This window comes from Delphinapterus leucas, chromosome 11 (assembly GCF_059928025.1).
Source record: "Delphinapterus leucas isolate spDelLeu-1000000601 "Yukka" chromosome 11, BTC_Dleu_Yukka2, whole genome shotgun sequence".
Taxonomy (NCBI): Eukaryota; Metazoa; Chordata; class Mammalia; order Artiodactyla; family Monodontidae; genus Delphinapterus; species Delphinapterus leucas.
The window spans coordinates 15,075,254-15,098,856 of NC_143139.1; the positions used below are offsets into that span (position 1 = coordinate 15,075,254).

The following is a 23,603-nucleotide window of genomic DNA, read 5'->3' on the forward strand; positions in this document are numbered from 1 at the left end:
AAAGGAGGGCTCCCCTGGTGGCGCAGTGGTTGAGAGTCCGCCTGCCGATGCAGGGGATACGGGTTCGTGCCCCGGTCCGGGAAGATCCCACATACCGCGGAGCGGCTGGGCCCGTGAGCCATGGCCGCTGAGCCTGCGCGTCCGGAGCCTGTACTCCGCAACGGGAGAGGCCACAACAGTGAGAGGCCTGCGTACCGCAAAAAAAAAAAAAAAAAAAAGGAAATTCTGTAATTTGTGATGGCATGCATGGACCTTGAGGGAATTAGGCTAAGTGAAATAAGTCAGACGGGCAAAGACAAATACTGTATGATCTTATGTACATATGGAATCAAAAAAAAAAATGAACTCATAGCTAGAGAACAGATTAGTGGTTCTCTAGCTATGGTGAAGTGGATGAGAACAGCTAGGGCGTAGAAGAGGGGCAGGATGGATGAAGGTGGTCAAAAAGTACAAACTTCCAGGCATAAGATAAATCATTCTGGGATGTCCTGTACAGTGTAGTAACTATAGATAATACTGCTATATCATATATTTGAAAGTTGCTAAGAAAGTACTCTTAAAGGCTCTCATCACAAGAAAAAAATGTTGTACCTATGTGAAGAGATGAATGTCTACTAAACTTATCATGGTAATCACTTCATAATATATACATATATCAAATCATCATGCTGTTACACCTAAAGCTAATACAATACTATATGTCAATTATGTCTCAATAAAATTGGGGGTGGGGGCAGAGAAAGACTCATTAAGATTGCTCAGGAAGAGTTTGTTAAGTAAAAAGAAAGAAAATTAAGAACTCAACTTTAAGAGGAGAACAGGAGAGGAATGCTAGCAGGACAGATGGAGGAACGATATGAAATTTTAAAGAAAAACTTGGAGAGAGTTATGTCTTAGGAGTTAGAATACAGAGAAGTTTAAGAAAAGAGCGATAAATAAAATGCATGGAGAAGCTAACCATTGAATTTAGCATTTTTGAAATAAAGAGGTTTTCAAAATAGGTGTGAAGGCAAAATGTATTGCAATGAAACACTGAATAAGTTGCAGGAAGAAATGTAAAGGATTCTTTCAGTTTATCTGCTAAAAGAGAGACTGTAACATTTAGAAGAGGATATGGTGCAATTTATTTTTCAGATAAGATTAAAAATAAACTTAGACTCTGGAGAACCAACTAAGGTAGGAAATCATAAACTCGAGGTGGAACAAAACACAAATGTAAGTGCCTGAATTGACCCAAGTTGCAGATTTGTAGGGCAGAGGCAGCAGAGAAATATCCTAACTCATCTCTCTGCCTTCTAACTCCCAATCCATTCTATGCTGCTGCCAGATTTATCCTAAAATATGCAGTATTTCCCTGCTCAAAAAATGTCAATGGCTACCCATTGCCTACAAAAGCAAGTCCAAATTCCACGGCCTACCAGTCAGAATTTTTATCATCTGGCCATAACTTGCGTTTGCAGCTATTTCTCACCACTCCCATTGGAGCATCCTACACTCAAGTCATGGCTGCTTACCTTTGATTCTTCAACCATTTCTAGCAATGTGATCTACACATATTGCTTTTCACTCCTCAAGGTCCAGCAAGAATGCCACCTCCACCATGGAATCTTTTATAAAAGCCCAAGTTAGAGTCTCTGTCTTCTCAGATTCCCTGATAGCACTAGGAAATTTATTATAATCTACTTCTGAAACAATAATTTCTGTATTTCTTTTCTCCTTAAAAGAGACATACAGTTTATTTTTTACAATCCGCTGTTTCTAACAGAGTGCCATGCACATAGTGTAGATTTAATAATGGTTGCTAACTGCTTAGAGAATTTGAAAACTTAAGGCTAGTCCTATAATAATAAAAATTCTTGAAATTGAAGACAATACTATTTCATACTCAGCAAAAATCAAGAGTGTAATCTAAGACTAGCTATATGTATTGAAATGGCACATAATATTTCCTAAAAATAGCTGACATGCTACAAATTAAAGATAATAATAAAGCAATCAAAAAAAATTTTAGTAAAGGGATAAAAAAGAAACTTAGAGAACTGCTGCTCAAGCCGTGACTCAATAATTAATTCTGTAAAAAGAAGTTTACAATATTTTGACAGGGTCATAAATTTACATGTTCTTTATTCAAATTTTATAATAACATTTCACCTTAGAAAATAAATTCATGTCAGAATTTATGTCAGCTTCTTAGGAAATCAATGAATGTGTTGTAATTTTCTATATTTTTTTGAATGATCATCAAGTAGCTTCAACTAATATTTATCTAGTGCCTACTTTATGCCTAGCTTGGTACTAGGTACATTCACAAATGATATCTTATTTAATATTCAGAACCATCCTGTAAAATAACTATATTAGTATCCCCATTCTGCAGGTTAAGACATTTGCTCAGAAATTTCTGGCTTGCCAAGTACTATACAACTAGAATTGTGTACAAATGTATACAACTATACAACTAATAGATTGAACAATCTCCACATCCATTGAGCTTGCTAATGACAACAGCTGAGCATTTTTTGTGTGTGTGTGGCCACCAAAAACAAAGAATCATTATGATTCATTTTATTTGCTCTGGCTAAAATGTGTACCCTGAAGTGTGGAAAGATTAGCAACAAAAGTTAAAGCAAAAGAGTCAGATGTTTAAACTTGGTCTTCACCTTTCCAGAAAATTCAGTTAGCCAATACATTTTCCCTGAGCATATTACTTAATCAACATTTTAATGCATACACAGCAACTTAGCCTAAGGCAAAAAAGTATTTTCTATTAGAGGGCCTAGGGGAATTATTTTAATAGAAGAGAATGGTTTATCATAATCATCAGCCTTGTTTGTATGTAATTTATGCTTCTAAAGTATTTGAGTTCATTTTAAAGGGTTTTTTGAAGTATTCTAAGCAAACTCTGCCCCTCTAATTTCTATAATTAACATTGTTTTCATAGCTACTTTAAAAAGGTTTTGCTAAACAAAATAGACCTTCAATCCTGCTATGTCCAAATAATCATAAATTTCAGTTAATGAGCTACTTATTTACTTGTTATAACTGTTTAGCATTCTACATGACGCTTTTCAATATGGCATGCATTTTACTCAAGTGGATTTCAAACAGCTATCTCTATCTTGCAGATAATTCAAAGCAACTTGATAATCACTAAATAAGATTTTCAGTATTTCACATATGATACAGATTTAGCATATTACTACCTCTGTATTGTGTTGAATGTGAATTTCATTAAACCTGAAAGCAGAGAGCTCTTTCTCCCTTTGGGCAATACCACCGAGGGAAAATTCTATGTGTAAAGGTCTTTCACAGAAACTTGTGTTCTTCACTTGTGGTATTAGACATGAATTGATTAAAATTCTGATAGCTTACTGCAGCACAAGCTACTTGGATTCATAGAAACAGCTCTGAATTCTTTGTCTTTTACTGCAGTCTCCTGAGAAGTACAGCTTTTCTTTTTCGAACCTCCTCTTTATGGTTCGTAAACATGAGGGCTAAATCTTATTGAGAAAAATGCTTGTAGGGTCTGCTGTGTGTTTCTGCTTATTGTCTAAGCAGAGGCACCAACCACCTTTCTTCAGGACTAGGTCTTCAAGGATGTTTTACGTAATGAAGAGACAGTATCTCCCTCCAGAGGAAAACTGCAGGTTTGTTTACTGTCCAGGATAATAATGATCATGACAGCCTCCAGGGCAAAGATCAGACAGGCCTACAGCCCATAATAAAAGCTCTGGCTTTCTAAACTTGAGGTCCCTCTCAGGTAATGCCACCCACCGCGCGCACACATGTCACCTGACCCTCCTCACATCACACTTTGGGAACGGGGCTAGGAGACATGGCACCAAAATGTTGATACGCTGGCAGGTGCTATTTTTGTGAGTGCCAAGCTGTCTTTTTTCTCTGAACTGGAAACCTGCATCTGCCAACATCCCTAAAACTATATCAGGCTAACTGAGTTGCTCACAGGTAAGGTAACACAAGCTTCCCGGTTTGTGTTAGTTGGTAACAATTTCAACCAGATTGTGTTATCTGGCTACTCACTTTCAAGAAACCAAATCATATTCAGGATGCCTATCTTCCTAACTATCTGAGCTGGCCAGTCTAGGGTTCTTGCCTGACTCGCCAAGAAATCTGCCATCTTCCTCGTGCAAAACTCAGCTATCACTTGGTTTTTTCTTTTTTTTTCATGATCTTTCCCTTTGTCCTCTAGGGACAGACTTGATCCAGGTTCCCTTCCTACTAATTCTTCTTTAAACAAAGAGAATTTACGGCTTGTCTGCTTTGAGGTGAGAAAAATGCAATTTTTCTGAAGATTGCCCATGCCTTCTATAAATCACTAACATCCAATCCACTTACCATTTCATCATTTATATGATTTGATCTAATCAGATGACCAGTCCTAATCTGATGTGAACATTCCCGCGTTCTCAGCAGACTGTTCTAAACTAATAACCTGGCATGATTTCAAATTTTATCATCAACTCATTTTACGTCTTACCTAAACTCTTTGTCTTGATTATAAATATATTTAGCATAATTAATTGCTTTAATTCTTAAGAGACTAATCTTTCATATGTATTTTCTTCAGAAAGCATCCAAGTAGTTATCGACATTTTCCAATATTGGATTAAGTCCTTCCTAGGGTAGGGTGTTCAGAGGGTGGATATTATCTCACCTTAAAAATATACTTCACGTGAATAGCATTGCACCGAATATCTAATTTTTCAAGTAATTTCAGAGTTTTTTCTAGGGTAATTTTTCCACATTTAAAGTCATCCCGAACCATGGACAAAAACCATGTACGAAGGACACCAAAAAAAGAAGTTAAGGAAATTCTCACAGAAAGTCATTAAGTACTTAAAATGACTAAAGAATATTTTACCTCTCTTCAGATCAACGTTTTTATTTTCAGAGGAGAGTCTATCTCAGGCTTAAATGAGAAAACAATTTTATGATAAATAATATTTTTAAAAAACTAAGTAGGCACTACTCTGTGGTAAAGGTATGAAAGGGTATAACACAATAAAAATTACAGGAAAACAATAAAAATTAACATTTGAGAAATCAAGCTATTACTTGGGAAATACAGTCTATCTTCTGAAGACGTGAACTTGGGAGACAGCTGAACGTCAACACTTGATCTCTCTCAGCATTAGTTTCCTCATCTGAAAAGTGGTCAGATTAATACTTCCAGAAGGTGGGGGCATTAAATGAGTTCAAACCATTTATGATTTATGATATGATTATTACCACTACGTTAGCCAAATGTCAGGCTACACGCATGCCCCAAAAAAGCAACATTTTAAGGACCATAAAAAAGAGTAAAAAAAAAAATGTCATGGTGTCTATTTAGTATGAAAGAGAAGACAAAAATAATCAAGCTTGCTTATTATCTACAGAGAAACTACAAAAATTAGGACACTTCAAATTGAAAAACTAAGGTTAAGAAGAATTAACACGACTGTCTATAAAATCGTGAAAGGTATTGGTAAAAACTGTTCAACAACACACTCAATTTCAGATTGTTAGAACTAACTGGAAACCCTTCAAACTAATGGCAATGACTTAATACGGCAAAGCTCATGTTATTATAAGAAAAAGATACAGGAAGCTAGGGAAACTCAGAAAAGCTCAGGGCAGAAAGGGAAGGAAGCAGTTTTTGCTTAAATGAGAGAAACTTAAGTTCAGGACTCTTCAAAAAGAATGAGAAAAGAATCAAGGAAAGGGGATAAATCAAAAGAGGAAAGAGGAACAGAAAGCACTCTGAGTGGATATTTGTTCTCCATATTTTCATGACCTGTAGTTCCGTTTCTCCTCGCTTAGAAGTTTCTCCCCATTATGAGTTGCCACAAGTTCCAAATATAATTAACTCTGCCCCTTTGCAGGAGAGGGATTTCTTGAAACTCATCCACTGATGCCACTGCCCCTTTCCTAGAAAGAAAGCAGAAAACACAGTGGTTTGTTGCCTTTGTTCTTTGGAGTTAGCTCAACACTTAAATCCCACAGAAACCATATGTAACATGTGGTCTCTTCACTTCACTGCCCTTAAAACTTTCTGGTTTCTTGCTTATGTTATGACCATTTCCAAACCCACAATGTTTATAAATGAGGCATCTCTTGCTGTCTGGCATTTTCCCATGAACTGCCATCGTACCTCATTTTATTTTTACTGTTTTGTTTAAACCCCTCAAACCTTTCAGCATAGCGTGCTTCCATTGGGTTGGGGACAGTTATTCTGAGGGCCTGATTATACATCAACGCCATTGTGGTCCCCAAAAGGTGCAAAGGGTTGCCAGACACTCTCTAGAAACTGTGGGCTGCTTCTCTAGATCCCTGACAACATATAATGCACACAGAGACACACCACTTTTGAAGAAGGCTGTTCTGGAGGCTAAGTTCTTAAAATCTTCAAAATTCTTATAGCTGGTTGGCTACGCACCACGCTGTCAGGTGACTATCATGTTTTTCTTCTGGTCTGAACACCTAATGTGATATCACTGAAAGTTCCATACCTCATAGAGAAAGCTTCTTTATGACTTCATCAGGAGACTCAGAGCTTGCCAGACAACCTGTTTTTTCATGGTCAGACATGGTAATCTTAAGCTGAATGTGTAACACCTTGATGGGAAGGTTGTCCCATGGAATGTTTTCTCATCTTTGAACACTGTTTATTTCAGAAGCTCTGCTTCTGCTACAACCAAACATGTCACTTAGCGATCTGAGTAAGAAAGAGAAAGAAAAAGTAATTCTCAGACTGTTAATGCAGGCTCCTCCAGGGGAATTTGTAAATGTCTTTGATGATCTCTGTCTGCTTATCCATGATGAAAAACTCATGCACCATCTAGGTGAGTGTGCAGGCCACCAACACTGCCAAAAATATTATGTCCCACTCTCCATCGATGGGAATGCGGTCCTCCTGTCTCACCACAACGTAGTGGGTAACTACCGATTTTTTGACTACCAGAGCAAACTTTCTTTCAAATTCGACCTGCTTCAAAACCAGTTAAAAGACATCCAAAGTCACGGCATCATTCTGAATGAGACGGAGTACCTGAGGACTGTTGTTCTGTGTGCCTTAAAGCTGTATGTGAATGACCACTATCCAACGGGGAACTGCAATGTGCTGAGAAAAACGGTGAAAAATAAAGAGTTCTTGATCGCTTGCATTGAAGATCACAGCTACGAAACAGGAGATTACTGGAATGGCCTTTGGAAATCGAAATGGATTTTCCAAGTCAATCCATTTCTAACCCAGGTAACAGGGAGAATTTTTGTGCAAGCTCACTTCTTCAGATGTGTCAACCTTCATGTCGAAATCTCCAAGGACCTGAAAGAAAGCTTGGAAGTAGTTAACCAAGCTCAACTGGCTCTAAATTTCGTGAGGCTTGTGGAAGAGCAAGAGAATAAATTTCAAGCTGCAGTCTTAGAAGAATTACAGGAGTTATCAAACGAAGCCCTAAGAAGAATTCTACGAAGAGATCTTCCAGTGACCCGCACTCATATGGACTGGCAGAGGATACTCTCTGACTTGAATCTGGTGATGTATCCTAAGTTAGGATACGTCGTTTATTCAAGAAATGTGTTAGGCAACTGGATTATATAAAGGATTTTTGCTCATGGTAACTGTCTTGACCTGATTACTTTGTTTCGGGGGGGCAGGGAGGGTGGCAGAGGTTATTTGCCTAAAGTTGAGAAGCCACTAGACATGCCTGTCACTTTGCAGATGCAAGTTTTGGGGGGGGGGTTTGTTTGTTTTTTGAGGGGGGGGGATGGTTGGTCACATCACACAGCTTGCGGGAACTTGGCTCACCGACCAGGGATTGAACCTGAGCCTTCGGCAGAGAAAGCACAGAGTCCTAACCACTGGACCTCCAGGGAATTCCAGATGCAGGTTTAAATTAGGGACAAGTCTACCAAATCATTTTATTCAAGGAATATTTACCAGTAAGTCAAGAAAATGATGATGGAAATGTATTTCATGGTAGGGACCATCATAAAGCCAGAAACACTTTTAGAACCTAAAATGGTTTTATAGAATGTGGCACCCCAGAAGTATTAATAGAGGTGGCCAGGGTTAAGGCTGTGTATGTGTGTGTGCTTGTGTGTGTGTGCAGGAATGACTTTTGACTTTCTTTGTAACTGGAGAAGGTACGCAAATGAAAGTCATTCTGCGAATGATACTTCACCTAACTCAGTTCAGTCCTACACCAACCCTGAGCGGGTAGATTTCAATAAGTAACATTAAGGTTGGATGTTCCATGAAACCAACAGATATCAAAAATCTAGCTCATATGAAGGACTACTGGATCCATAGCCATCCCCCCCCAAACACACAATAATCTGGAATTACTCCAGTCCCCAGGCTTTTCTGATACCTAACATGGTCTTCGAAGAATCAACTGGAAAAGCTTGACTCCCAAGCTTATATAGTCCAGCTCTTCTGAAGTCATCACTACAAGCATATATAAGTGCTTATTTCATGCTGGACCTTGTGCTAGATGATTTACACACAATTTCTCATCATTAGGCTGCTACTAGTAGTAACCCCATTTTACATGAGAAGAATCTAAGACCTGAGTTGGTTAATTCACATAGGCACAGAGTAGGTGGTGGGTGTGACTACCTCTTAACACTCTTAACCTCTAGGATATTGCAGCTCTCTGTGGAGGCCTGTTTCCTTGAGACTTGTGAACTCTACCCTGCAATGACTTAAATGCCCTAGGCAAGCATTTCACCCAAAGGATACCCCCAAAGGAACTGGAGCAGGTGGGCTGCTGTTTTCTAGCCAAGCTGTCCCCTATCACTAGTCCCAGCAATGTTACTGACCACTTGTGTCTACTCTCAAAGAAATCCAAATCTAAACCTCTCTAGTAAGACTGCAGTCGAGCAGCAGATGGGCCCCAGCCCCCAAGTCTCACTTATCAGGGAAGCAAAGTGCTTTATAGTTTGGATCCATGCAATTGAAAAAAGGTCTAATTTTACTTAATAAACATTGGAGCAAGTGTTTATTAAGGATCCTAGGCAAAAATGTCTAAATCTCAAACTTTTCCTCAACTTGTAGATCTTAGAGAATCTCAGGAGGATTACCTAGGGTGTATCATTAAAACTATAACTTTCCAGTACCCATCCTCAGATTCTGATTTAATAGGTCAGAAAAATCTACATTTTAAACAATTATTGGTGATGATTCCAATGAAAGGGACTCTAGGACCACATGTTAAGATATATTGTTCTAATCTTAAACTAACACACCTTTATTTCTATTAATCGAAATCATTTCCTATTGTCCATTAAAGGCCATTTCTACTACTTCACTGGGTTCACCATGCACAGACCAAGGACAGGCCTTCATCTGTCATGTTAAAAAATTAAGCAAAATCTTTCTAAAGAAAAACAGCAAGGAAAATTGCTCTCATTGCCCTAAAATATACCCATCTGACAAATTATTTTGCAAAAATTTGTATTCATATTATGGTTATATATGTGTTGATTTTCCAGATCATTCCAGAGTAAGGCTTAATGTTTTATGGAACAATCACAGAAGCATTTAATACCCACTTTAACACAGGGTTTTAAAAATAATATTTATTGGTATTTCTGGATATAAAAGTCACATGTGCAAATCATAGAAAATGCTTAAAGTATAAAGCATGTTGGCCAATTTCCTTCCATCCAATTTTATGGAATTGTTTTAAATACTAAGGATATACAGTATATAAAAATTTGTATCCTGTTCTTTTTATATAACCTCCTATATCATAAATATTGTCCCATGTCATTAAAACCCCTTGAGCACATAATTTTAATTATTTACATGATATTCATGCACAATAACAAGACAACCATTTCTCTATTCATGCATAATTTAAAATTTTAGCATTTTATTTTTGTTATTAATTAGGCTATAGTATCTCTGTGTATAAAGCTTTGCCCACATTATACATTATTTCCCTTAAGATAAATTCCCTATAATCACATGTTGAAAACAGATGAACATATTGATGCTCTTAATACATATTGCCAAATTGCTTTCCAGAAAGATTTAACAATTTATAATCCAGTTGGTAGCATAAAAGTATTTAGCTCACCACAGTAATCTTGACAATATTGAATATCAAATTTTTTCTTTGATAGGCAACAAACCTTAAAACAAAATGAGTAAAAAAGGTATTTCACTAACTTATGCTACCCTATACCTAAAAGCATTCCCACAACAATATTATTTGGTAGTTACTTTCTTTATATGGAGGCTGGCATAGCCAGGAAAATCTACAGTTACTACCTTTTCTCGGAACCTTTATCTCACACACACACACACACACACACACACACACACACACTCTTACATTTAAACCTGCACTATGTGCCCAGGCATATACACACATACACACACAAAATCCTTCAGATTCTGAAGACTCAGTGTGATATTTTTTTAATATTCCAGTATTCTCTCCCCCAATCCTATTTCCAGCTGGAATGTTAGCTCCATCAGAATCCGGACCTCGTCTATCCCAAGTATCTAGTCCATTATTGTCTGTCATATGGTAGGTACTCAGTGAATTAATGAGCAAATGAACAAGTAAATCATGATAATAGGTGCATAAAGCATGGTAGGCTTAACTAGCCTTAAGACTTTGTAAACCATAACTACTTGCTGCCTCTTTAGGAACGATGTATTCCTCTGCCGATTCCCAAGGCTGAGGTTGGGACTCTTCATTATAAGGCAGTTGATTGCATTCTGAAGCTGCTACTGGCTGCCTCCTGCTCTGATGAAAACCTTTGCTCTTTTCCCACTCCAAATGGAGAGAGATGTTTCCTCCAACAAGTTGAAGAAAAGCAAGTTCTCCAAAAGTCATGTACAGTATTTTTGGTCAATTTTACATGATCCTCTGTCAAAGATTTTTTGCCCTTCCCTTTGGGGTGCTAGTCCAGAGCGTTAGTCAAATGACCATCTCATGTTCTGCTCAGAGATCCGTGGAGGGGTGTACACCCTGCAACTTCCCCCTATGTCAGGGTGAGTCCCAGCTGTTCTGGGATGTGCCTTAGCCTCAGGCGTGCCTTGAAGCTAAAACAGGCTTCAATCTTCCTTCTTTGTTGGGACCTTCACCACAGTGTACAAGACCCAACTACACCCTTTGTTATCTGAAAACTGGGTTAGCCTCTTGGTGGGTATCAAGCCAATAGACACAACCAAGCCAAAAATCTGGATAAGGAAGGATTTATTATTACTTTCAGCAATTAAGGAGAACACCAGGGATCCTTCCCAAAGCAGTGTCTCCCTGGACAGCAAAATTGGGAAGTTTTAAGCTAACGGTACATGCATATTCATGAAGGGGCTTGAGCGGAGAATTCAGCATAGAATTGGGGCAGAGGTCCACTGAGTCCAAGCTTTAGTTGACTGAAGTAATGCCAGGAGGATCAGAAAAGGTCAACCTCATCATCCCTTAGATTCTAGTTGATCTGATGGTTGAGGGGGTATTTAAATTCTGCAAACAGCTCAAGACTGTGCTTTAGGCTAGTCTTTACCATTGAAAGAGAACTGGGTGCCTAGTAAGTTATCTTTGCGATTGTTGCCTCTCTTGTCTGATAACAATCGCTTGTTTCTGCATTCTTTTGTTCCCTTAAGATCATGAATTGCTGAGACAAGGGCAAGCATGTGGCCAGGCTTAGATCATGAAATGCCTTAGGCAAAATATGACTTCTCTTATGTCAAGAAAGCTACACCTGGTTTTCTTTCCCCCGGGACCCCCTACCCTGTCTGCTTACAAAACCTATCTATCTCAACTCCACATCAGTCACTGATCTCTCATTCCTGATGAGCAATCAATTTATTCTTTTCTATTGACTCCCGTGGCCTTCTTCATGATATGCTTTCTAATTTTTCTGCTCTACTCAAGCTCTACTTCATCATTCTTTCACTTAGTAAATGACTTTGTTCTTTACTAAGAAGACACATGCTTTCAAAAAGAGCTCCTACAGCTTCTTTTCTCTGCACTTAAAAACATATTTATTGTCTTCTCCCTCCAAATAGTCACCAAAGCAGTGTATGTTCCCTTCTGAGACTAATTCTTCTTCCTGTGCACCTGATGCTAAATCCTTGATCTTCTGTCATCCAGGCTCTTGATTCATCAGCTATTTTTTATGCTTGACCCCTCACTTTCGTTATCCCCTCTTGGTTCCTCTCCTCTATAAGCAAACATACTCAGTTCCAGTTCTCCTAAAAAAATCTTCCCTACGAATCTCTCAGGTCCTTTCACCATGAAACTTTTCAAAAGATTATCCTATTCTTAATTTTTTTCTGCTTCCTTACCACTTAATATTTTCTTAAAGGAATGGATTTATTAAGAGTCTTCTATGTTCTAGGCATTCTACCAAGCAATTTCACCTGCCTCATTGAATCCTTATAAGAATCATACAACTGGGAATTATTTTTTACAGCTTAGGAAACTAAGAGTATTCCTAAGTAATTTTGCCAAATTGATACAGCTAGCAAGTGACAGAACTAGGATTCCAGTTCAGGTCTGTCACACTTCAGAACTCCTGCCCTTTACACCACATCATGCTGCCTTTACTCTGCACCTTCTGCCTTCCAGTCCAACAGTATATTGAAAATCCATTCTCGAAAGTTTTCAATATCATCATTGTTCATTTCAATGACCTTCCGTCAGTTAGCATCATGAGAACTTGACTATTTCTTTATCCTGAAAAACTTTTCTTTCCTCAGTTGTAACTGCATCTTAGTATCCTCCTTCTCTGATTCTTTTCATTTTTCCTCCTCCACTGTACCCCACGCTCAAACATAGGCATCCTCCAAACCTAAGTTCTCTGTCCTCTTCTTCTTACATGATCACCCTCATTCACCAAGGTTTTCAGCAACCACCCTATTCTTTACAATATTCATCACAATATTCCGGTACAACAGTACTGGATACTCACTGGCCATACCTATGACTAAGTAGCTCTTCAAAACAGTATTTTTTTTATAGCATGTGCATCTTTTTCTCTTCCCTCTTAGTTACCAAACTTGCTAATTATTTTTCTATTTTTATGTTATTACTGAACTTGTCACTAAGCACTATATTCTAAGATACAACCTTGACCACACTCTGCCAGAGCAGCTTTGCATAAACACATCTCCCGGTTTGACTTGACCTCCAAGGATGTCCTGTCTTGACACTGCTCCCCCTTGATCCACACTGCCTCCCACCATCCCTCCAACCCTGACCACCCATGTTCTATAAATGAAGAAAAGACATCTACTAAATAATCATACAGATGACTCCAATCAACTTGACTTTGTGCTTCATTTCTACATTCCAATATTACCTACAAGTTTTACCTTACAGTGTCAAAATCAACATTTTCAGAACTAAGTTTTTATTCTTTCCTACCTCTCTCTCCTTCAAGAAAATTACTTTCTTTTTTTTTTTTTTTTTTTCCTGCTCTTAGAAGCACTATCTTACCATTAATTCAAGGTCAAAACTTTGGGCATCTTTAACTTCTTTCCTATTTCCTAAAATCCAATTAGTCACTGCATCTTTTTATTTCTGTTTCTGCATTTTTCTTATTTATTCCCTTTGTCACCTTATCATTAATTCTTGTCACTTCTCATGTATCAAGTTTTCTAACTGACCTGCCTTTATTTTCTTTCTTAAATCTCCAATCTATTCTCTGAAGTTCTGCCAAATTAATTTTCATAAACCTTAACTGATTATTCATTGATGTTACACACAATCTTGATCAAATACTTTTAAACAATACCTATTGACTAGGAGGTCCATTTCAAATTCCCTGGCTTAGCATTCCAAGGTCCTCCATGACCTGAGTGCCCCTATACCTTCCATGGATCTAACATGGCTAAACAGGACTTTAGGACTGGACTTAACCACCTTTTCCAAAAAGCCAAGAGAAGCTTCACCAAAAGTGCTCTCTACATTTCCTATATGTAAACACATTCTAGCTCTAATTTTGCCTTGAAACTTTTCCATCCTAATTTGAATATTAGACGCGTGTGTTTGTCCTTTACTCTTAATATACTAAGGAAGGGATTTTTTGTTTCATTCATACACAGTGTAATGGAAATCTATGAAATTTTGAGTTAGAATATCTAAGTTCAAGTCCTGATTCTACCAATTACTACTTTTGTGACATAAGGCAAGGATAAAATATATAACTTCTTTGATACCCAATTGTTCCATTTGTTAAATAGGGGTTAAATGCGTGATGTTTTACATACAATGTGTGAGCAATAAATCGTTCACGAATAAATAAATGTTGAAGAGAGGAGAGCTTCCGTAAGTCTCTCAGGTTGGCCAGAGCTTCACAAGCAACATTTCCTAAAGATAAGAGAGAGTATCTGAAGCATCATTCCTCAATCCAACCAAAGCTCTCTATCTTTCAGGAATTCTAATTTACAAATATCTCTGATTTGGAAATACCGTTTTGCATTTTAAAGATCTTTCATAGTGTCTGGCATACGATAAGAATATAATTCCTATAATGCCAGGAGAATACAATTTTCCTGGCAATACATTCTTGAGATCTTATTATATGTCACATGAAGATAGATCCCTTTAGGAGCCTCCAGGGACAAGATTTATTTTCAGATTTAATCAGTCAATGTCCCAACAGGAAACAGATGACAAATACAGATATGATAGTTCAAAGAGAGTATAATGAAGGTATTATCCACAAAGATGTGGGAACACAAGGGACAGCGAAATAACATGAGAGCAGTTTACATCTTTAGGTCAAGGTTAGGGAGCAGTCACTAGAACCTGGAAGGAGTCGTCAATATAATGGGTCACCAGAAGAAGGGCTATACCCTTCTGTGGAGGAACGTTCCAGCCCAAGGAAACCCCCCAGGAAGACAGTCAAGGGCATAAATATTCTTCTCCTGCTTCTGGCTTCTGTCAGAGCCCTCCACTGGCAAACCCAATCAAAAATGAGAGGGCAAGGGAGTCCATTAATAGTCTATGCACATCTGCCTCCCAAGGCCAGTAGTAGGGGGGTGAAGGGAGAGAACAGATCTGGAGGGGCAAATGGAAGATACGGATACATGTTCATTCATCTGAAGGCGATTTCTGATACCAGGCAGGACTTTTGTTTTAGTATGATGAGCATCTGGCATTTACTCAGTATATGCTTTTGTTCACTTAGATAAGTCATTATTTTTTTTTTTTTTTTTTTTTTTTTTGCGGTACGTGGGCCTCTCACTGTTGTGGCCTCTCCAGTTGCGGAGCACAGGCTCCGGACGCACAGGCTCAGCGGCCATGGCTCACGGGTCCAGCCGCTCCGTGGCATGTGGGATCTTCCCAGACCGGGGCACGAACCCGTGTCCCCTGCATCGGCAGGCGGACTCCAAACCACTGCGCCACCAGGGAAGCCCAAGTCATTATTTTAAATAAATAAATATATTTTGTAGAGCTACATAAAAAATGTGTTTGGAAGGATTTCAAGTAATTTTTCTATATATTTCAGTCCATTTTAACTCCCTTGAAAAAGGACAACCTCTTCTAGGTTATAAATGCAACAGGTTTCCTGAATTAATTTTATTACATAAATATAATTCTTATCATACTGTTATCTCCCTAGTCACTTTTTATTCTTATTTCAGAATATGTAAAGTGCCCTCACTTTGCAAGCACCATGTTCATGCTCCAAATTCATATGAATAAAAAAGAATTTATGGTGTGAACAGGATTTACTAATTCGACAGATCCATTTTTTTATTCCCTAGGAACATCTGTGACCCTAACAACATGCAAATGCAGCCCTCTGTTCAGAGGGAGTCATGGCATGAGAGAGTGAAGGGAAAAATTCCATAAACATTATATTCTTTAGTAGAGATACCTGAACAGTATCCCAATGTTTCCTAATGAGTATTTCCTATGTTCACATCAGTACTTCTTTTTACACCTCATTCTTGGATAAACAATCTTCAACAAAGCTCAAATTCTTCTGGATATATTAGAAAATAACAATAATGGAAAATCAGGACTCTTTTGCTAAACTATTATTATAGCATAGCACATGCCTAAAGTTCAAGAAGGGTCCATAGCGTTTGTTTGGAATTAAATTCACCATGTCTAGCACTGAAACTCATAGCTCAAACTGATCTCTTCAGAATTTCTAGAAATTCTTGCAGTGCACCATAATTTCTAATGGCAAGGCCTCACAATATGGAAGAAGATATGATGACAGTGGCTCTTTATAGTTACATGGTACCATTCAATACATTTTGTTGGGACCACCATTGACTCTCAGCACACATCTATTCACAGGGAATTTGACTGGAAATTCTGAGTTAAGTTGCATTAACTTAGCTTGGCCTAGGATGTACTTCTAACCACTTGCCAACATCCACAGTCACACTATTCATTTCACCCAAGAACACCGCGTATCAAACCCTTCTGGACTTTGTAGAACAATCTGACCTGGCCTAGCCCATCCATATATGTGTCTCAACTTCCTCCTTTCCAAGGGACTGCGGTCCCAAGATCCTCCCTTATGTTACTGCAAATTTATTTAACTCTCTTCCAAAATTCTTTTGCAAAATATTTTCATGGACCTATTACTAACTCTGCTTCCTTTTTATCTTCCCGTCACTCAATTCCTTCCTTTAAATTAATCTTCAAAAAATAGTTCTTTATAGATGTAGCCTCAAGGATCCTGTCTTACTGACTTTGGTGATCCCATTACAGAGTCTGAAACATAATGAGTGTTTAGTAGGTATTTGCTGAATATGTAGATGATGGTTAAACGAATGAATACATTGAAGGAAGAAAATAAACTCTATTAATCTTTCTTTTAAATAGATACTTTTTCCACTAGATATTTTAATTTTCAAGGCATCAACAGGTGAATGTCAATCTAAAAATGCAGGGACAAAGGATGTGCCTGGGATTTCATGGGCAAAGAAGTTCGAATATGCTGTGTATGCCCCACTTGGAGAGTCTCGATGTACATTAAAGGCTCAGAGATAGTCAGCCACTAAAAAAATTATTTAGTTGAGTATTTTCTGGAATCATTTTTGATTCCTCCCTTTTCCCCTCACCATCCATATCTAACCTATCTGCAAGGTCTCTGAGTTTGACCTCTAAAAGAATATCTGTCTACTTCCCTCCACCATGGCTGCTACTACTGTAGCCCATGGCGCCATCCTGTCTTGCAGGAGTACTGCAATATCTTCCTAATTGACATCTCTGCTTCCACTCTTGGACTCATAACCATTCCAACAAAGTAGCCAAATGAGCTTTTAAAAACATAAATTGATTCCCTGCTTATCCCTAAAGCATACCAATGGGTTTAATGTTCTTAAAGTCCAATCTTCATATATTTGTCCAAAAGGCCTTATGACCTCTAGCCTGAGCCGCACTCTCAAACCTTATCAACCACCACACTCCTCCTTGCCCATCACTCTTTTGTTCACTAGGCTTCCTTCTCTACCTTTTCCTTGCCAAGCCCTTTCCTACATGAAGGACTGGTTCTTGACGTTTCCTCTGCTTAAAAACATGTCCTTCAGCTCTTCTTGTCATTAGCTTTTCTTCATCCTTCAAGCCTCAGCTCAAATATCATCTTTCTGAAACCCTTCTCGAGAATTGGCCCTTCCCAGTTATCCCACATCACCAGCTCTATTTCATTCATAGTAACCATCACAATTTGAATTTTTAAGATTCTGATTTCCTACACTAGAATACCAACCCTTGTTTATATTATTTACCAGAACATCGTTAGCAACTAAATAATACCTGACACATGGTAGGGAATAAATATTTGCTGGAAAAATATGTTTATTCAGGGGGTCCTCTTTCAAGTAAAACTTACTAACATTCCACCGAACACAGAAAGTCTAGTGTAGGCTAAAAAGTAACCATTTTACATAAGAGGTCCATACATATCTTCAGGGAGTTAAGAATTTCTATTCGTATATAATGGGCTTTAGAATTCTGACATAAAAATATGACACGTGCTCAAAAATCCGTTACAGAGTAATGTCAAGGCTATTAGGTAATGGTTATTTATCTACAGTGTTAAAATATTTTCGTTAGTCATATGCTCTACAAAGAACTCTCCCTTACACTGGGTGTTTCCTTACAACTGATTCCATTCTTGTCTTGAAAAATTCATGTTAAAGGCTTCTGCTGGTAAGCCCTTATAAGTTTGGAAATAATTTGAAGAGTTCAATAATATTTTTGACTTTGGTTTTTGGCTAAGAGACTGTTACCATCATACGGCTTTATTTCTTCCTTTATAGACTGGGAAACTGAAATGAGGCCCTGAGAATTTGAGCGCCTTTTTCAAAATCATGCAGCATTAATTAACACTATAGTCCTGGTCCAGGTTATTTTCACATTTTGTTCTATTTTCCCTATTATTCCTAAGTCCATAAGACAGAAATTAGGAGGAGTATGTATGAGGGGCTGGACCCAAAGGACGAGCTTGAGCAACACCTAATTTCAGAGAGGATGCCTGGACAGACCCACTTCCGTTTCTGTCGCAGGGGAGCACATGATTAGCTGTTCAGTATGCAGAAGTGGGATCAGATGCAAATTTTATTTTCCCTTTACCTTCTGATAATTGAAGGAACTTGTCCTAACAAAGGAAGTCTTAACAGCTCCATTCTTATTTATATTGCCAAGTTGCCTACAAGTGGATAGGATCAAAAAAAAAAAAAAAGAAGAAGAAGAAACAACTGTACAACTTCTTAATAAATCAACTTAACATTAATGCTCATAATTTTAACAGATCTTTAAAAAGTATCTTCACGTGGTTGATGAATGGTAAAATTACACAGGTCTTGAGTGGGAAGCTATAAAGAAGAGAAGTAAATCTTATCCTTCTCTGCTAATACACTCAGTTTGACGGAAGAAGCTGCTTAAGTCAGCCAGAAGACAGCAATCCTAATTAAAAAATGGGCAAGGTATATAAACAGGCAATCTACAGAACAGGAAATCCAAAACAAATATGAAGAAAAACATGCAACAATCAAAGAAATGTAAATTAAAACCACCATTAGTTTTATGTTACAGCTATTAAAAAAAGGCAAAAAATTAGAAGTTGGTTTAAGCAAATTCTGGTAAAGATGTGTATGTGTACAAGTGTGCAAGTCCATATGTGCATGTACATGTGTGTATATGCCTGCGTGTGTGTGTGTGTGTGTGTAGGAACTCTCCTACATTATTGCTGGTGGGAGATTAAACAAAAGCTGCTGTTCTCAAGAGCAGTCTGGACTATTTAGTCAAATTAGACGTATGCATACCATATGTCTTAGCAATTCCATTCCTAGGTGTATTTCCTTCCAAATTTCTCACACTTGTCTGGAAGGAAGCATGTACAAGGATGTTCACTGTGGTGTTGTTTGTCTCAGCAAGAAGCTAATCTCAATTTAGAAGTCCACCACTGACGGGTTAAAAGTTAATTGTGGTAAGTGCACACCCAAGGAGTACCATGAATGGCTGGAAGTACGGAGCAAATGTACACAGAACAATATGGGTGGATGGTAAAAGCAATCTGCTGGATAACAGAGAGTAAGATACAATGTGATTTGTATCATAACAAATGCAGAAATTAAACAGAGGCTCCAAATAATACATACTTTTCAAGAACACATTTTTTTAAAACACACATTATATGTATTAGAATGGTTTCCTGTGCAGGAAACAAATTAAAAAGTGATAATAAACAAACCACAAATAAACTACAAGCACAAAAAGAGGCAAGTAAAGAGAAAATAAACAGAAGTAAAAAGAATTGTACTTATTTAGAAGCAGCATGAACTTAAATCCCCCAAAGATGAACTGAAATACCTCCCGCCAAATTTCCCTCACCGCCCCTCACTCCTCAGGGATTAGAAGGCACTACACTTTGTCTCCAGCACACATAACTGTGAAAAGTCTGCAGTAGTAAGACTGAGGCCAAGGACAGGGGAAGGCTGTGCCCTGAACAAAGTCAGAAATGCCATTCATGTGTCTGAGGTTGAATTCCTCAAGATAAGTATGAACCGGGGTTGGAAAAGAAAGTCCATCTCTGTTTTTGTCTAGGGGATGATAGGAAAAGATGAGTTTGGCTCCATAGACTGCCATGGGTACCATTGTTTAGGAAAGATCAAAAGAGGCCAGGACTTGTAAGAGATATAGGGTTCTAACAAGCAAATTAGAAAGTCAGGGTACTTCTTGCCAGGTCAAAAGATTATAAAAGTCTGATCATAAAGACAGAGCACAGCTTCACTGTGACTGGCACAAAATTGTAACAATTTTCTGCGTAATGAAAGTGCTTTGTGGAGTACATAAATTACCTGCTTCTCCAGTTTCCCTCATTCTGATCCTCAATTTTATTCACCTCTATCTTGTTGCCTCATGTAGCTTCCTGACGGTGAAGAAAATTAGCAGAAAGAAGTGGCTGAACTATTCATCTAAAAATTTTTACTTATTAGAGTTCAATGAATATGTTAGAAAAAGCAAAACCTCAAAGATAAAATCCATTTATCTTTAAGCAGAGTGCTGCATTCGAAGGAATTTAGCTGTAAAATTATTAGTGATATTTTTCTGGGAAATGACATTATAACAGAAAAGGAGGTGACGCTTTTCAAATAGGTATTGGAGACGCTTTGATGCTCTCCCCACGCAATCACACCTATTCTTGGGATGCCCTGGAGTTTCTGGCACAAAGAACAGACAGCACAAGTCTTGATATTAGACACAGGCAATTTACATCTACCCCAAGATACATGATTCGGGGGAATACAGTGCGTTTTTACAGTTAACACGGTAGCAATTGAAAATATTATGGGCAACCCTATAGCCAAACTCAAAATATGTACAATAACTTTTTAATTGTATTATTAAAATATGGCTCTTATGCACTGAAGCCAAAAGGTGTCTGGAATGGCTATGGTGAGAAGATACCTCATGGAGTCAGTAGAATGCAAGAAACTCCCTTGCAATCCCTCTGTCATCGCCATCTCTCTAAATCCCGAGTTAGAAATCTGTGCATGCTATCCATCAAATAAAACTAGGCCCCTCTTCTGCATTCCCACCCTATTTGCTTTCTCCTGGGAAAGTGACCGTGGAGAAGCTTCTGCTGATGCCAACGGTAAACCCCTTCCAAAGGTGTACAGAACGTGAGAATATCTAAATCACACTGAATTCATCTGCCATTGGTGAAACAAAGTATAAACCATACCTATAATGTTAGACTATGGGTCATTGTCCTGAAAACACCCCTGTCCCAGAACTCTTGAATTTGAAAGGCAATATGGTCCCTGCTCTCCAGGAGCTCAAAATCTTGATGGTGCAGTGCTAGAGAAACAGAGAAATAACTGTATGTCAAATAATAAGCATCCTTATAAAGAGTGATAGTTACTATTATTTAATGATAAAATCTTGGCTTTCCTACCATTTGGAGATAATAATTTTAACAGAGAAAGTTATTGAGAAATTAGTATCTCTCCCTTTGCTCCGGTAGACCCCAAAAATAAAAAGCAGAGTTTTTTTATTTTTATTCTGTGGGAAGCAGAGTTTTGAATTCTGGAATCCTTTGTCCTAGAATTAACAGGTTTTTGTTTTGTTTTACTTTTTTTCTGATTCGGATCCAGTGGAAGCGAATTAAGTTGGCTTATTCCCAAGTGACAGGAGAAGGTGAATTTTGTGCTTAGAAGGTAGGGACAAGTGAAGCTAACGAAAGTCTGGCAGAGATATCACACTATTTCTGCCACAAGCAGGAAACATCAGGAACACTGAGAGGGCTGCTTCTGCAAGCAGACAAGGAATTACTCCCAAACCCAATTACAAGATTGAAATTGGACATTCGACTTTTCTTGCATTCAAGTGTCATAAATCCATGCATATCCACTTCATGAACATACACTAAGGTCTGGCTTTCAAGAAATAGGACTTTTTTTTTTAACAGATCTTTATTGGAGTGTAATTCTTCACAATACCATGTTAGTTTCTGTTGCACAGCAAAGCGAATCAGCCATATGCATACACGTTCCCATATCCCCTGCCTCTTGAGACTCCCTCCCACCCTCCCTATCTCACCCCTCTAGGTGGTCACAAAGCACCGAGCCGATCTCCCTGTGCTGTGGTGCCGCTTCCCACCAGCCAACTATTTTACATTCGGTAGTGTATATATGTCGATGCTACTCTCTCACTTTACCCCAGCTTCCCCCTCCCACCCCATGTCCTCAGGTCCATTCTCTATGTCTACCTCTTTATTCCTGCCCTGCAACTAGGTTCATCAGTACCATTTTTTTTTAAGATTCCATATAAACATACGGTATTTGTTTTTCTCTTTCTGACTTACTTCACTCTGTATGACAGACTCTAGGTCCATCCACCTCAGTGCAAATAACTCAATTTCATTTCTTTTTATGGCTGAGTAATATTCCATTGTATATATGTACCACATCTTCTTTATCCATTCATCTATTTGTGGACACTTAGGTGGCTTCCATGTCCTGGCTATTGTAAATAGAGCTGCAGTGAACATTGTGGTACATGACTCTTTTTGAATTATGGTTTTCTCAGGGTATATGCCCAGTAGTGGGATTGCTGGGTCATATGGTAGTTCTATTGAAACAATTAATACTGGCTGGAAAGGGTGTGGAGAAAAGGGAACCCTCTTGCACTGTTGGTGGGAATGTAAATTGATACAGCCACTACGGAGAACAGTATGGAGGTTCCTTAAAGAAATATAACTTTTAAAGGGCCCTTCCAATGACTTATTGTATGAACTCCTGGAGAGCATATTTTCTATTTTTCAGTCTTATGAAAAGCAAGACTATTTCTTCATTCAGTTCGTATTTACTGAGCCCATTCTTTGTGCCAAACCCTGTGTTAGACACCAGAAGCACAAAAGGAAATAGGACACTATTCCTGTTCCTGAGTAAGTCCCAGCTGAGTAAGAGATGTTGGCATGTAAAGAACTGATTACTAATAAGTAGTCAAACACTCTCCAGGGAGAAGTTCGGGAACACTTGCATAGTGGATGTTGCCATCGCCCTGACCAGGATGCTCCTTGCCCAAGACTGATTGGTGCTGGGAGTCCCCACCCCCTCGCACTAATTCAGGACAACTCTGCAGTTAACCAGCTTCTGAGCGCCCTGTAAGATTGGCTAGGTAGGGCCTTTGTTATGACGGCATCTGCAGTTCACTTGCCCTTCCTAACCCAGGAGTAAGCAAACTTTTTCTGAAAAGGCTGGATCATAGATGCTTTAGGCTTTGCAGGCCACAGAAGGTCAACCTCTATCCGGTACTCTTTTTTTTTTTTTTTTAACCTTTAGAAATATAAGAACCATTCTTACTTAACTCAGGGTCATATACAAACAGGCTGTGAGCCCAATTTGGTTTGCCGAACTTGCTCCAACCATAACTGCTTTCCTTGCCTACTCCCCGCAGGTGTTGATTTCAAGAGGACTCCCCAGCAAACACCCTGCAAGCAAATCTCTATCTCAGAGTTTGCTTCCTGGGAACCTGACTCTGACAGCTTGACAAAGGAAGAACTAATTGAGTCTGAGTGGTTTAACAAGAGTTTATTAGGAGAGGTGGTGACAGTGTTGATTTTACCTAAACTCTATGGTCCTAGAAAATAGAGACGGTTAA

General features: G+C 38.4%; 2 protein-coding genes across 2 annotated transcripts in view; one reads left to right on the forward strand and one right to left on the reverse strand.

Annotated features, from left to right (window-relative positions):
- PLCZ1 (phospholipase C zeta 1) overlaps positions 1-6,264 on the reverse strand; it is a 43,329-nt gene extending 37,065 nt beyond the window's left edge. Inside the window, exons 1-2 of the mRNA XM_022577692.2 lie at positions 6,194-6,264; positions 4,676-4,844 (exon numbers count right to left, since the gene is read on the reverse strand). Of these exons, the coding sequence (XP_022433400.2) occupies positions 4,676-4,844; positions 6,194-6,264 (240 nt within the window). The remainder of the gene's footprint in view (positions 1-4,675; positions 4,845-6,193) is intronic.
- A 344-nt stretch (positions 6,265-6,608) lies between these two features.
- Positions 6,609-7,743, forward strand: CAPZA3 (capping actin protein of muscle Z-line subunit alpha 3). Its single transcript, XM_022577077.3, has one exon. The coding sequence runs from the start codon at positions 6,704-6,706 to the stop codon at positions 7,601-7,603; it is 900 nt and encodes a 299-aa protein (XP_022432785.2). The 5' UTR covers positions 6,609-6,703; the 3' UTR covers positions 7,604-7,743.
- Positions 7,744-23,603: the final 15,860 nt, after the last annotated feature.